This window comes from Azolla caroliniana, unplaced genomic scaffold (assembly GCF_043228905.1).
Source record: "Azolla caroliniana isolate FFs.n. ecotype wild unplaced genomic scaffold, voAzoCaro1.0.p SCAF_2, whole genome shotgun sequence".
NCBI lineage: Eukaryota > Viridiplantae > Streptophyta > Polypodiopsida > Salviniales > Salviniaceae > Azolla > Azolla caroliniana.
Window position 1 is genome coordinate 25,227,116 of NW_028230437.1, and position 15,548 is coordinate 25,242,663.

At 38.3% G+C, this 15,548-nt stretch overlaps 1 protein-coding gene across 2 annotated transcripts; it reads right to left on the bottom strand.

Annotated features, from left to right (window-relative positions):
- Positions 1-9,949: 9,949 nt before the first annotated feature.
- LOC147867797 (uncharacterized) lies at positions 9,950-13,954 on the bottom strand. 2 transcript variants are annotated; one of them, XM_087315605.1, is made up of 4 exons: positions 13,448-13,954; positions 12,493-12,609; positions 12,244-12,412; positions 9,950-12,176 (listed from the first exon to the last, which is right to left on the bottom strand). In XM_087315605.1, the coding sequence occupies exons 1-4, from the start codon at positions 13,748-13,750 to the stop codon at positions 10,558-10,560; spliced, it is 2,208 nt and encodes a 735-aa protein (XP_087171731.1). In that variant the 5' UTR covers positions 13,751-13,954; the 3' UTR covers positions 9,950-10,557. The 2 variants fall into 2 exon arrangements, with proteins under 2 accessions (XP_087171731.1, XP_087171732.1); XM_087315606.1 differs by having other exon boundaries at positions 9,950-12,164; positions 13,448-13,952.
- Between the last annotated feature and the right edge of the window lie 1,594 nt (positions 13,955-15,548).

Below are 15,548 nucleotides of genomic sequence, written 5' to 3' on the forward strand. Positions count from 1 at the left end.
CAAAACATGTTAGAATAAGTCTTGAGACTGCTTATGATGGTCAAATTCAACGAAAGAAAATCAATACATAATCAATCTCCTCTTTGAATACAAAGACATATTCAAATAGTGCTATGTGCATAATGAAAGGTTTATCACCAAAATTGATCATCCATACTATACTAATGAACACAATATGTCTTCTCATATTGACAAAAATCGAGGTCAATTCAATCCCAAATAATAACAAGTTAGGGACTAAGTAGACAATATGTGTGAAGTTGATGTAATAAACCCCATTGAGTGCACACCATGGGTATGCTATATACTGGTAATGCCAAAGAAAAATTGAAGGACACAAATTTGTGTGACCATCCGTAAAGTTAACAAGGCCATTATACATGATACTACCCCAAAACGTACATAGAGCATTATAAATAAGTAGTTTGAAAAGAAGTGTATAGGTTTATGGATGAGTTTTTAGGGTGCAATACAATCATTATAGCCCTCGAAGAACCAACAAGATAGTTTTTGCCACTAAGTTTAGCTATAAGCAAATGTCTTTCATATTACTTAGTGATTAAGTAGCTATCAACGTGTGGAAGACAATATATTCACAACTAACCTCAAGAATGCAATAGAATCACATGTTCATGAATTTTGATGCAATTTATCCTAGGGAGAGAATCTAGGAGTGCTTACAAACTTTCATTCAACACACTTAAGTGCCATTTATGGGTCAAACATGGGTTAATACTAGGAAGTGTAGTTTAAAGGATTGAATCTCCACATATGAATCGGCTAAGATCAAGAAGATTAAGGTGTTGTTGCTCTCTAACAATGAGGAAACACTTAAAACTTCATGGGATATGCTACAAATGATTGACCATTAATTATGATGTTTGCAAGCAAGCCAAACCTCTTTGTTAGCCTCTTGAAAGAATTTAAGCAAGCCTAACTTCTTTGTTAGCCTCTAGAAAGAATTCAAACAAACAAGTGCACGAAATCATTTGAACTCATAAAAGAATTCCACATGCAAGCACCCATCTTGAGAGCCATAAATTGTAATATAGAGTTCTACGTCCATACATGTTACGGGCATGACCATATAATATCCCGTGGTGAGAATTTACCGTAGTATTCTATACACGTGGATAAGTGTGAGGGTTAAATGAGAGTGTAAAGAAGGGGAGGATTACTTTTAATCCTCGGGATTGAGACAACCCATTAGGCCAAGTGTGAACTTGCTTGGGGGCCTTGGGTATCGCTATAAATATGAGGCCTAGCTACCCTCATTTAATCATCTGTTGACTACATCGAGACTCTGTTTTGTGGTGGGTCAACTCTTGTAGCGAGCGTGCCAACACCAGGTACAACTCGACGACATGACGATGGTATGGGACGTCGATCGAGGCTCAAGTCCGTGTTCATCCCTTTGCTCAGGGGTGGTCAGGTGGATCGGCACCCTTCTTTCTCTCTCACCTTTCTTATTTCTTATATCTTATATCCTTATCATATGCTTACGTTAGATCATAACTCTAACAATATAGATGCTTTGGGTTTTGCCACTAGTGTTGCCTTCGCCAACCTACTCAAGGAAAGATGTATTTTTCTATTATTTTCACCATCATAAGCTAAGTACAACAAAGAGGAGCTATTACACCACAAAAAGAGAAGCTCTCACAATTGTATATGGCATGGATAAATTCTGACATTACTTGTTACCTTACCAAGTTACCATTTTGTTTTCTATGTTGGCAACTAAGCCTTCTTATACCTATAGAGCAAGATGTGCCCCACGGGGAGGAAATGTAGATAGATCATAACCATTATAGAAAATGATTTAAAGGAAGTTTTACGTAAGCGGAAATATCACATTCTAATGGACCATCTTACGTCACGGTTGACTAATGGAGAATAGGTCATAGGAGTAGATGATGAGGTGCCCAATGTTACCTTGATTATGGTGGAGGTAGTACTAGATTGGGCATATGACATTGTTTGCAATTGTATCAAGGGGCTATTATTCTTAAAGACCCTGTATAACAAGAAGGCTAAAACCTTGGTCAAGCAGTGTGAAGTTGTCAACATGATATACAAAAATCTATAGAATATGGGTAAAGATGACAACCCAGAATAATGTGTTGTAGACCATGATATATCGTATCATGGATCTAACACATTGTGGGGGGTGGTGACGGTCATTTTAGCCCTTCAATCTAGACTTTGATGGTTCACCCTGGTCAAAGATTCCTACAAATATGTAAAAGGTTGTGATAATGTTAGAGACGTAAAAACCCTATGACAGGACATCGCAAACCCCTTTAGCAATTCTAGCATGGTAATCCTTTGAAAAATGGGTGCTCAAATTCATTATAACTATCAACCAAATATGAAATGGTAAGCACTCATGCTTACCACTACCAATTATTGCACTAATTCAATGGAAGCTAGATAGTGCCTCTATGGAAAGTAACCTCAAACAAGAAACGTTATGGGCAACATGAACTTCCTACAAGCATAGAATGACCGCGATGTATAGAATTTATTGTTTGAAACCTTCATATAGATGCTTCAAGAGAAGAAGAGGTGTGCCACCTCCTCCCCTTAGATCCTTTTTTCACAATGTCTTCTTGTTGGTCATGACTCATATCTACTTTGGGCACAAGGGCACTCTTGCATGGTGGCCCCTTCTCTTCTCATAGCAATAGCATATCCATACAACCTCTTCCCAATCCTTGGTAAGAGCATTAGTATGATCGTCTAATATTGTTTTACCAATGGAAAAACTTCAATAATAGGAGAACTTCATTTACCCCCATTATTACATGATCTCATCTCAAAAGTTGAACAAATGGATGCTTGAGCTTAGGAGTAACTTTGTAGTGTTCATTTCTCCTTTTCTTGATGTTACTGATAGAATTTGTGCCAAATGTTTTCAATGGTCTTCTCAACTTGGAACACTTCATGGAATGCTCATTCATCCTTGGCACCATTATGATGCATCTCTTTCTTAAATATTTTCAAGAACTAAGAGCTTTTTTCTCTATAGAACCAAACAACGATCTCCACAACTTTTTGTACCTCACTTTTATGGCCTCCATAGGTCTCTTTCTAGAACATTTGTTCCATTATCGTGGCCATCATTACTGTGGAGTTTGCATTTGGTGTCACTGGCATCTCCCTTTTGCTAATCTTGTTCACTGGGTTCACCAAAATATGTCGAGAAAGTATGTACGTAAAAAATATCACGTGTAATTGTGTGTATATGCATGTGTAATTATAAATGCGTGAAGGTGTAAATATGTATTAAGTTCTTGTTATTTACTCATGAGCACATTTGAATGTGTGGTGGGGAAGGGAGGGGGTAAATGTGAATAGGAGTTATGGGAAGGAAGGAAACAAAGGAAGTTCACAAACGTTAGGCTCTCTATCAAGCCTAATGTCTGGATGGGTTTGGGAAAGATGGGAAGTCCACATCTAAAATGAGCTTTTCTAGCTCTTTCATCGTTTTCAATTGGACCAAATTCAAGAATCTATGGACACCTTGAAATCTGGATGTCCAACAACCATGTCCATTTTTAGCAACCCACAACTTATCCTCATATTGTCTTCGAGTATTCATTATGCTTGTATCTAAATGCTTGATATATTCATGATATCGTAGAGCGTCTTTATACTCTTTCATCAAAATTCATTTGGTTGATTGAGATGACCTCCATACCCCCTGTATCAATTTTGTGTACTTGTATATTTTTTCGAGGTTTACCACTTGTAATATAATGTATTTACAAAAACGCGCGCGCGTGTGTGTGTGTGCACGTCTCACTTTCTCCCTCCTCTCTCTCGCTCTCTAGAGTATGCATGTATGCTTACCTATCCCTTTCATGCACGTGTGGGTTTGTGTGGGAGTCGGGACCATATTAATCTTGCATGTGCCTCAATGTGTTCATGTGCTCAAGCAAGCGCCTATCCTCCTCTCAAATACATCTATAGCCACAAGGAGATAATCTATACATTGAACGATGGAAACTATTAGTAAGAATATATTCAAACTTATGTGACTTGGATAAATATGGAACAAGTTAAAACTATAGGTTTTCACTATGTTGCCTCTTAGTTGGTGCCATTGCTTTGCATTCAAATTACTATACGAGAATAAGTTGAAGTGAGAGCCATCTCCCACCCGGACTAAGTAGTGCTACGAATAAAAAGTTTGATTTTTAGCTGTCATATTTCCTATGTTTGGATTACAATCCAAGCTTTAATTGGACTATCATATTTTCCTATGTTTGGATTATATTCCGAGCTTTAATATGACGTGTCTATTTTTACATTTCGCAAAGGAAGTGCCATATGACATTATGTTTCACCACTATCAAGTAGCAAGAAAATGCAAAGCATCTTCTACCAAGTACAACATTGTTCCTTTCAAGTTCAAAGCGTGGATCGTTCTTTTAAAAGTGCAAGGAAAAGTGTGTTGCCGTGTTGTTTATACATATCTAGGAGAAGATCTTGCTTTTTATAAAGTTATTACAAAACCGTTAGGTTTGGATGGGCAAAACATTATGTGCAGGTTAACCTACGCTCAATGGGTGCTACAAAAGTTTGAAATTTAGCAAGTCAATAAACTTGTCACTATTTTTACTTGTGTTATATGGATAGGGTGATTTTAGTTTTAGTTTTTTTATCCCATTGTGATATATGTTCGACTCAAGTTTGTGCATAAATTTGATGATTCTATGAGTAAGAAATTATATCTAGTACGTTAACGTAAAACCCATCAAGCTCATTGTACTCACCGTTGTTACAATGTAAGGTACATAAACGCAACATTTTGAAGATCCACAAGACACTTTATTCTTCTATAAAAATCTACTAATGCTATTGTGGGACATGTATCTTATATCCTTTCTTGCATCCTTCTCGAAGTAAATTTGAACATAAGCGGACTTATTAGCAAGGCATTGTTCTAAATGTTTAGGCATAACTACCGTCTACATTGCATTAACAATAGAAGACAATCATAAACCTTTTCAAGGCATCATCACTTCAGAACCAATAATATAAAATCCACAATTGTATACTACATAGAATTCATAGAGCCTGAACTAGGAGATCTAATAGATTACCGATTTTCACTAATGTGTTTTACATATAATACAACGCCAACCGTCACCATTCAAGTGAGCCTTCATGAAGCACATGGACATGTTTCACAAACTTACTTAATAAGCAACAAGGTGAATCATTGTGAACCACATGTCCACATATATTCCTTATGACCATGCATTGTCAATCTAGTTTCGATTCAATTCCTTCGATTGATGACATGTTTTACCACCCTTCATACCTACAAGCTCCAACCCATTGCTAAATATTTTGAATGTTTCGATCCCACCTCTTTCACATCCTTGGTTTCGAAACGTTTTCTCAGATCATAACATTTCTTTGTTTAACAAATTATATACAAAAACCAGTTTCTTGGAAAAGGAAACCAATGCCTCTAGTGGACTTGACTTCGAAACATTCTGCCAATTGTAGGGAAATCAATGCATTCTTCTTAGTAATCGATGCGTTCTGCCAATTGTAGGGAAATCAATGCATTCTTCTTAATAATCGAGTAGGGCATGGCAAGCATGTGAACCAAAAGCTACAACTAATGGATTAAATGTAGATAGATAGCCTACAAACAAGTCTTGAGAGTTTGATCCTTGGCCTAGGATATATGGCCCCACCTTGTAGATCATTTATCCACCTTAAAAAGGCCATTAATGGAGTAGCACATGGACAGTAAATCATCATCTATCTACCTAATACCTATGTCTGGCTCTCTTCTTCTTCAGACATGTAAGCTAAATCAAAACAACCTTTACATAGGGCAAATTTCCTTTTTATCCATCAAATGGGTGGGGGTATGTCCATCCATATGTAGAGGAAGGAAGCTATCCATCCATATCTAGCAGAGCATTTAAAAGGAAAGAGTCCCTTATTAAAACCCCAATTTTACAGTAGTGATACCACAACAAGACAATGTGTTTTTAAACACACAAATTTATATTTCTGCATAAACATCTCTCTCTCTCTCTCTGAGAATTAAACACCAAAATCCAACTCAAACTTGTCCATTTGCTTTTCTGTGATTTGCTTTTCTGCTTGCTTTTTTTTCTGGGCCTCATCCTGTCTTTTCATGGGAAAAAAACCCCATTCATGACAAGAAATATACTTTCAACATTACATTCCGATATCACAAATTTTCAATATCGAAAGCAAAAACAAAAAACAAAAAACTTAAACTGCAAATTTTTCTTGTTTGGTTGGAACGATCGCATAATCAATCAATTAATTCAGTGATTAATCGGGCTAAACATAGCAATAAGCGATTGTTTTGAATTTCTTTTCTTTTTTTGTTTTGCAGAGACTATCTAACTACAAGAAGAAAGTGAAATAAATCAATCAAAAATAAAAATGCATCGGACCAGCTTCCGTCCATTCCCTGATTAGGAAAGAAAATAATCGGATGGTGAGGATCTGACGGGCAAGGGAAGATCAGAGATGTCAGAGACGTCCATCTGAAATCCTGGGGCTCCTTTCAGATACATTTGCAGGCATGATCGGAGCCGTTCCAGACTGGCGCTCTAATCTCCCCCCAAACCCACTTTTCACCGGTCAATCCAACTGTGGAGATGGAGTCACTTCATATAAGCTAGGGTATTGCAGAGATCCAAGGACCTCCAAGCTATGGCGAGCGAAGCGAGAAGATTGTACAGTAGACACTTCATCGCTTGAGGCCGGCCAGCTTCATGAGTTACCTGCTAGCTCTTTTTTTCCTCTCTCTCTCTCTCTCTCTCTCTCTCTCTCTCTCTCTCTCTGGCTATCTGCCGTCTTCTTTCTTGTAAGCGAAACTCTTCATGGTTTTCTCTAGAGAGAGTGTATGTGTATGTGATCCACACCACTGAAAGAGACAGAGAGGGGGGGGGAGAGAGAGAGGAGGGGAGGGGTGGGTGGGGTGGGGGGTCAATGGGGATGATGATGATGAAGCAGAAGGGCAGAAGTGAAGAGGAGGTCTGAAAGGATTTGGGTCTGATGCATCCTTCCGAAGCGGCCGTGGGTGTGGTTAGGGTTAGGGTTAGGGTTAGGGTTAGGGTTAGGGTTTAGGAGCTGGAGGGCAGCAGAAGAAGAAGAAGAGGTCATGGCCGAGAGAGAAAGGGAGGGGGTGGGGGGATGAATCTATGAAGAAATCATGAGTGCTAGAGAGAGAGAGAGAGAGAGAGAGAGAGAGCTCTTTGGTTCTTCTTCTTCTTCTTCTTCTTCTTCTTCTGCTGCTTCTTCTTCTGGTTTTACCTGCTTTTTTTTCATTTATTTACTTTGAGGTTATGAGAGATGGCGTGGTGGTTGTTGAGAGAGAGAGAGAGAGAGAGAGAAGCAGGGGAGAGACGAGAATCGAGAAGGAAGAGAGAGTGGTGGTGATGATTGATAGCGATGGCGATGGCGATGGCGATGGTATTGTCCGCCTCGTGTGAAACCTGCATCTTCCCGCACGTGCCTCCTTTGCCTTTTTGTTTGCTTACTCTTAAGGGGGTGGTGTGTGTGTGTGTGTGTGTGTATGTGTGTGGATAGCGTGCACACGAAGATTTTCAAACCACCAAACATACAAAGAATAAGTAAAGATTTTCCATTACACATAATTTAGTCTTATAGAACACATATAGATTTATTAGGTTTAGGGTTTAGGATTGTGTGTGTGTGTGTGTGTGTGTGTGAGAGAGAGAGAGAGAGAGAGAAAGAAAGAAAGAAAGAAAGATATATTAACGTCTTCTAAGGCCAAATTTGGCCCATGAGATAATTGGTTTACAACAAAATGAGTATTTATCCAGTCAATCATAACTAAAATAAAATAAAGTAAACATAGAGAGAGAGAGAGAGAGAGATGTGAGGACATAGATACCTCATTGGAGGTGTGTACATATATGATAGAGAGAGAGAGAGAGAGAGAGATCTAGGGACATATAGATACTTCAATGTGTGTGAGTGTGTGTGTGCGTGCACGCGCACACACATGAGAGAGATCTAGTGACATAGATACCATGATGGGGACTCTCTGTATGAGATCGAGAGAGCGAGAGAGATGTGGGGACATAGATACCGCAATAGGTGTGTGTGTGTGTGTGATAAAGAGAGAGAGAGAGATCTCAATGACATAGATACCGCAATAACTTTCTCTCTTCTCCATCTTCCTCATCCGACCTCCAATGTTGCTCTATACTCGATCCCTCTTAGTGGCGCTCTGATGCAATAGAACATGCTAATCATGGCTGCAGAGTCGGGGTTCATGGTTGAGATGCACAATTACGGCCATGGCGGAAGTTGATAAAGGGAAGGCATCTATCAAATGAAGTGTCCACCTTTAACAACCTACACAAGCCAGACAAGCAAAAACCTCAAGATCTATGGTGCAAACTTCATTACTAGTTTCTATAGAGATTATGCATAAACGTACATTGTACAAAATTGTTATATGTCGATGCAACTTTTATAAAGATTGGTCTATTTTAGATAGCACGCTCTAAATATTGATATATGTGCAACCCACACAAGCGTCATACTCGATGAGATTTTATGGGATTGAAATTCCTAAAGTAGACAAGCTCAAACCTTAAAGCATTGGGAAGCTCAAAAATTATTTTGATGTCCTAATTTCATGGATGAGGGATTCCTTTTATGTTAATAATGCTTTCAAGAATAGATATCAAGAGTAAACTATTACACCAAGGTAGCGAGGTCGACTTTAAAATTTATAAATGTCCCATTTCTTAGCTTCTTAAATTTGTTTCATTAAAATTTGTATAACCCGTAAGGAGTTCTTGAAGTATTGTCATGTGTGGACTATTGATACGAGTGGGACACTAGGACTCAAGGAGTGCATCGCCGCACTCCAAATTTGTGCAAGATGTATTGTATGATGTTGCTTATTTACAAGGCAAAGTATTGCTCACTCTACAAAATTGCCTTGGTCCTAACAAAAATGTGACATTGTGTCTCTTATTTTTGTTCATGGATTGATCCCCAAGTTTCATGTATGTGCCAAGGAGTATAAAGTACTACTGAAACAACACAAGGTTCCCCTTTGAAGTACCTTGCATATTATCAAATTAATTAATGAGATATTACCCAATAAAACTAAGGTATATCATCCAATAAACCTGAGGTAATGTGAGTTGGCATGAAGTCCTCTTGCTTAATTGAGGTATGATTATGCTCGTAATAACATAATCTATGCATTTAAGACTCCAAATTGGCAGCTGAAATCATTCAACACATTGTTGGTATCACTCTACCAACTAGCACCATCCATAATGTCATCATTCTTTTAATTTCTACTTAAGTTTGAACATCATAAATTGCTTGTGATTGTAATTATCCAATATAGCAGTTGTTCGTCTGTCATATGATCATTTAAATCTTCAAGAGTGACTTGAGCTCTTGGGGTTTCAACCATATCAAACCAATAGGGTATAGTTCCCTTGATTCAACATTTAGAGCAAAAGGCATCACCCAGCAAAGACAAGTAACCAATCCAACGAACACCAAAACTTTACTATAATGGGAAATTCTCATAATAATTGTTTTAATGGCTGGAGACTTACATTGTTTAACAAGCCACTAAATCTAAATCTATATGGAAAGATAGTGAATTCAACAAGCCAAAAAATGTGTATGGGACTTACTACTGCGTGTAGCAAACCAATGAATATATGTGTATATATATAATCAGTATGTAAAACAATATTGTCAAATGCCTTCAAAAGATATGAATACGTTGAAACAAGATGAAAGTTGCAAACCTAGCTTGATAAGGTAGCTGCTTCAAAAACTATTTGAACGTTTTGATAACGATACACAAAATATGCGCAATAAGTTTGCATGAGATTGCACTTTAAATCCATATAATGGCTTGATAACCCGTGACAGTTGTAGCAATAGAACTTTACCTTGGCCAAGATTATATATAGAAGCAATTCTTAGCTCACATCTCAATGTGACATACCACTCAGCATTTGCTACGAGATTACAACTCTTCTGTACATTATCTTTCAATCCAGCAAAGAATTACCTCTTGGTGCATAACAAACATTGACCACAAGAAACAACTTAGACTTCTCATTTGTTTTACCTCTTGCTTATGCTTTTAATTTCCATTCACACTAGAAACCAACTAATCCCCTAGCTCATATTTAAAGCATGGTGAATATCATAACTGAAGTTTTTTTTATGTCACATGGTTGCATCTCATTTTGCATCAATTATTTCAGGTCAATTTCATTAGACAAGCCACTAATCTATGATTGGTTACTAAGTATTTCAACTGAAATAGCACCACATAACTGATGCTTTGCATCAGACAAATGCATGTCATTTTCAATTACCGATGAAACCATAATACCATATGCTGTGTTGCCGTCTTCTCTTTCTATAGCTTATGGACAAACACCAAGCTCATTTTCAATGACCAATGAAAGCAGCATGTTATCTATTGAATTTCCAGTTATTTCTTGAGATTTCGGACACACAGTACGCTCATTTTTGAAGACCAACAAAACCGGCATTACCAGATAGCGAATCACTACCACTGCCACCATTTCCATCAGAGGGAAAATCACTGAAATTCAGAGAACTGGTCGATACCAAGTCTGTTTGATGGGTTTCAGGCACAACGCTAGTTTCCAACAAAGTATCTCCTGTACCAGCATAAGGCCTATTCATTAAGACGCTATATTCTATGGATGAATTCTTCAATATTTGCGATGCTTTTCCACTTGTCATCTGAAGACGTACATGTTGCCTTTGTACCTCACTACTTGCATCAACAGGTTGCCCAAGTGAGAGTAGATCTCCACCGATATGGAAATGTCTATATGATTGAGATTGACGCTTCATCTCAATGTTTCCATGATTTGTACCATTATGTATGGGCAACCCAAGAGCAAGGCGTGTACATACAGATTCCTCGCCAACAATATGTGTCTCTGGTAAGGTTTCAATCCTACTTTGCATCTTACAAGACATGGACAGATTGTCAACCATTAAATCCCTTGGTATGTAACTCGAATGATTCACACTATCACTTGCATGTTCAGAAATGGAGGTAAAAGTTTTAGATTCCATCATCTCCTGGTATAAGTCTGAACCTTTAATATTGACTCGATCACTGCAGAACGTACCCTGTAATGCTTTGGAAATAAAAACTTGGTCAGCCAATAGTTCCCTTTCATTAAAGGCATGGTTTACTGCTGTCCGATAATCTCGGGCAACACTGTCTCTCAATGAGTGTTCCATAGCCAAGGCACCACTTCCTATAGACTCCTTGCTCTCCTGAATACTTGGAGCAGCAACGATTTGGACTTGGCTTCCCTCTCTGTCTTGTGCAAAGGAAGTCTGCAATGATTGATCCTCCACGGTCAAAGGTTGGGTGCAATCAGAATCCTTGCACTGTGAAAGAAGATTTATATCTAAGATTTCAGCCTCCCTTGTTTTTGAATTGGCATCAGTTACCAGAGAGTTCTTTAATGAATTTTCTGTCTCTGATTTCATAACATCTACTGGAACTTTAGATACATCAAACGAGGGTCTAGACAATTTCCGCCTTAGCTTTGTTGGTGGCTGATCATTACTTTCTTCACCGTGGTTGTTATTCAATCTTCTTCGCTTGAATCGAATTGCAAACTCTTCTGTGGAATGATTCTCCACTAGAAGATCAGATCTACAATGATTACCACCACCATTTGTAATATCTGACTTCCCTTTAAAAGGTTCTTTAGGTGTCCTTACTGGTGACGGTGAAATGGCCAGAGTAGAATACCCCACTGAAACTGAGCTTAAGAGAATGTTTTCCTTCTCTTCACCATAGCACGTACCCATTAGTGACTTTGGGCATGCAGAGATTCTTGACCAGACAGACCTATCATTGGATCCCATTGATTCGTTACCAAGCATTAAATTCAACCCATCATATTTTTGCTCCATCAAACGTTTATTTAGTCCAGTATCCCCAGTATGATGAGAATATGTTCCAAAATCAAAGCCATTACTGATATGGCATGTTTTATTTGAATGTGTACCCAGGTATTGGTGGCCACTGATCTGCCGATAATCAAGGACTCCAGATTGTAATGGACTGAGGCAGCCTGCAGTAAATGCTATAAAACCAGATTTTCCAACGAAATACTCACAAGTTTAGTATACCTGATCAAATATTATTGTTACCTGGGAGAGCCTGATAGTTTGTATGAGACAACTGAGTGTCTAGTAATTGTTCATCTAATCCTAGAGAATACCTATTGGGAATGCAGAGTTCATGCTCTGGCACATTATGCACTTCAGGATAGATTTCAGTAGTATATTTTTTCAGGAACAACCTGCAAAGGTGGGAGACCTACCATGATGACCCAGAATCAAAAGTTAGAATATCAAAGATCTTATAGTTGGTGTGAGTTTAGAGAACATTCTACTTACTTGATCTTGAGATAGATGGATATGGAACTTATTTTTCTCATAATAATTATCCCTGATAGCTTTACCAAACTCGTCCTCTTTCAAAGAGAAATATTCACCGATTGGTTTCACACGAACCTACAGGATGGAAGGCATCCACAATGCATAGCATTCGGTGAGTGGATCAGATTACACAAACCACCATGTCAAAAAACTATGCTGGGTGGTATATATAGAAATTTACAATCTCAAACAACCTTACACAGAATCATATAGCAGAAACCATAATCTCAAAAGCCCTAACATGGAGTCATTAAAAATAGCATTATCTCAAACAATCCTAACATGGAGTCCTATTACAAAAAGTGATCCAAAATAATCTTAACCTGGGCTTGCATAAGAAAATGCATCAATGCATAATCTGAAACAACTCCAACAATGAGGTATGTAATGGTTATACAATGTCTTCAAAATATCCTAACATGCAATCAGACTGCATAAACCATGGTATGAAACAAGTCTACCTTACATCAATGTAGAAATACACAAATTATCAAAACACATGCCCAGAAACATCTGGATATAAACAAAAGAAAGATTGAAAGGAAACGTTGGGGGTGAGAAATAATATCCATACCATAGAACAAAAACCATAGTGTCAAATAATTTTTATACCAAAATCATGTTGCGAAACAAATCTAACTGCGCATCATGTGTCGTTGACCACAATCTCAAACAAACCTGGCAGTTAAAATATATGCAGACATACGCTATATAGTAATAACATAGGACTAACCATGTCCAATCGAACGACATATCAATATAACATTAAGTAGTCAAGTCAAACAGTCCTATTAATTGAAATAAATGTATTATGTGGTGACACTGGATTATACGCATAATGCCGAAATGAGAAGCTAAAACATTTAAGTCACAAAACAGAAAAGAAAAAAGAAAAAAAGCAACGAAGATGAACCTGACAAGGAAACGATCTTCCTGAGTAAGCATCAGGAACAATATTCATGGCACCGTATGAGGTAGCTTCAAAAACTCCCCACAGCTCTCTTTTCTCAAATTCGAACAAGAAAAGCTTCATACCAGGAACGATTTGCTTGACGAGTTCTATGTTTTTGACGGGGAGGCCGAAAAGAAGAAGATCAAGACACTCTTTCTTTGTTCTTCTGTTACACATGAAGATCGCGCCAGAAAGGGAAATGTTAGGGTTAGGTCCGAGTCTGCTGCGTATCGACCTGCTAGAGGTTTGTGCTTCCATCCCCATGTGTGTGTAGTTTTTTCTTCTGATCCTGGACCCTGTTTCTGTTTCTGTTTCTGATGCTCCTTTATTCTTTTTCTTTTTCTTTTTCTTCTTCTTCTTCTTCTTCTTCTTCTTCTGATCACTTCCGACTCCGTTAATTCCTGTGGTTCCGATTCTTCTTCTGATGATGAGGATGATGTTTTTTTTTTGTTTCTTCGGCTACTGATTTCAGATCATGAAGGGTTTCCCCAACCTCGCCTGCTGCGTCTGTGGGTGGCTATGGCAGGCTATGGCAGGAGCAGAAGAAGGCATGAAGTTTTAAAAACAGAAGAAAGAGAGGGGATGAAGATGATGAAGGCGATTGTGAAACACTTTATTTATTTACACAAAATGCCCCTCCTCTCATTTTTGACGAAATTCTCAGTTTTACCCCTCTCTCTCTCTCTCTCTCTCTCTCTCTCTAGTTGCTGCTAATGAAGCACTCCATGAGATTTTACCGCACAATATAGATATTGGTGGACAACATAAAAGAAGATGAGATTGTAGAGGTGGAGATGCCACGTAAGGAAATTTTTAAGTCGTTTTCCATGTTGTTGCATGAGAGAGGCATTATATGGTGGAGATGCCACACCACGTAAGGGAATTTTTAAGGCGTTTTCCATGTTTCATGAGAGAGGCATTCTTTGCTTCTTTACGGGGAAAAATCCTTTGGTACATTGGGTGGCGCAATGGCTAAATGCAATGGTAGGTGCGAATAGTGTGGAAGATGTGTATAAGGATCCACGAGGGTTGTTTTTCTAACCAAAGCATAGTGGGATAGATTATTATGATGTGCGCCGGTCTTTTATAATAATAATTTAGTATATATTGTCCCTTGGAGACCACTAGCCAAGTTTTACAAAATTTTGAAACAAAAGTGTCCAAGATGAGTGGAGGTAGAGTGTAAATTTTCCTTTTAATGGCCTATAATTTAGGGTGTAATGGAACAATTGGGAAAGGTGATGGTAGCCCCAAATGCCAAAGCATATAATAGATATAGCCTTATAGGTTATGTATGCTATGGAATACAACTAAAAATCTCTCTCTCTCATAAGTAACTTACCCTAGTGGTAAATCGTTTATACTACTAGCATCTCTCTATAACTCCATAGATATCTCTCACTTCACTAGATGCCACCGTGGAATGTAGGGGTTAAACCCATGACCACATGATCTCCATTGGGCAACCTCTCTCTCTCTCTCTCTCTCGCTCTCTCTCTCTCGTTTATTTTAGGCATTACTTTGTCATACGAGGTCCGATTTTGACAACCTATGACTTGAATCGAAGCTCACAACAAGATCTAAGAAGTTTAGTTATGTAGTCTCATAGTTCATATTTGACCTTCGACGACGATAATATAATCTCTCTCTCTCTCACCGCATTATACATAATCCCTATGTTGCACCTAACTACTACGTACCATGTCTTTCGTTGAATGACGAAACCCACACACATCAATACATGCTAGAGCCCATCCCGTTGTTTGCCATCCCAAAGTATTCCTTCCATATGATTTAGCTCAAACCCACTACGATGCGAGACAACACGGATTGAAACACAAGTGATGAGAGTAATCATTGTCTATGCACACTTTGCCCTAAAACAAGCTCAAGAGTCATGGTATCACACTTTGACACACAAAATGCTTTGCCTTTAATAATCTATAACCATGCCTTGACCAAACCCAATCCTTGCACACATTTCTCTTTGTGATCACAATGTGTGCACACTCGATTGTGAAATTCATTAATAAGTTCTTGAACGTTGAGAGTCTCCGGTCAC

What these genes read in the sequence shown, in the direction of transcription:
- LOC147867797 (XM_087315605.1), bottom strand. Translation starts at nt 13,750, where the DNA reads ATGGGGATGGAAGCACAAACCTCTAGCAGGTCGATACGCAGCAGACTC. An exon ending in GAAGATCGTTTCCTTGTCAG is followed by an intron (nt 12,610 to 13,447) that starts GTTCATCTTCGT and finishes TCCATCCTGTAG; the next exon opens with GTTCGTGTGAAACCAATCGG. An exon ending in TCCATCTATCTCAAGATCAA is followed by an intron (nt 12,413 to 12,492) that starts GTAAGTAGAATG and finishes TCATCATGGTAG; the next exon opens with GTCTCCCACCTTTGCAGGTT.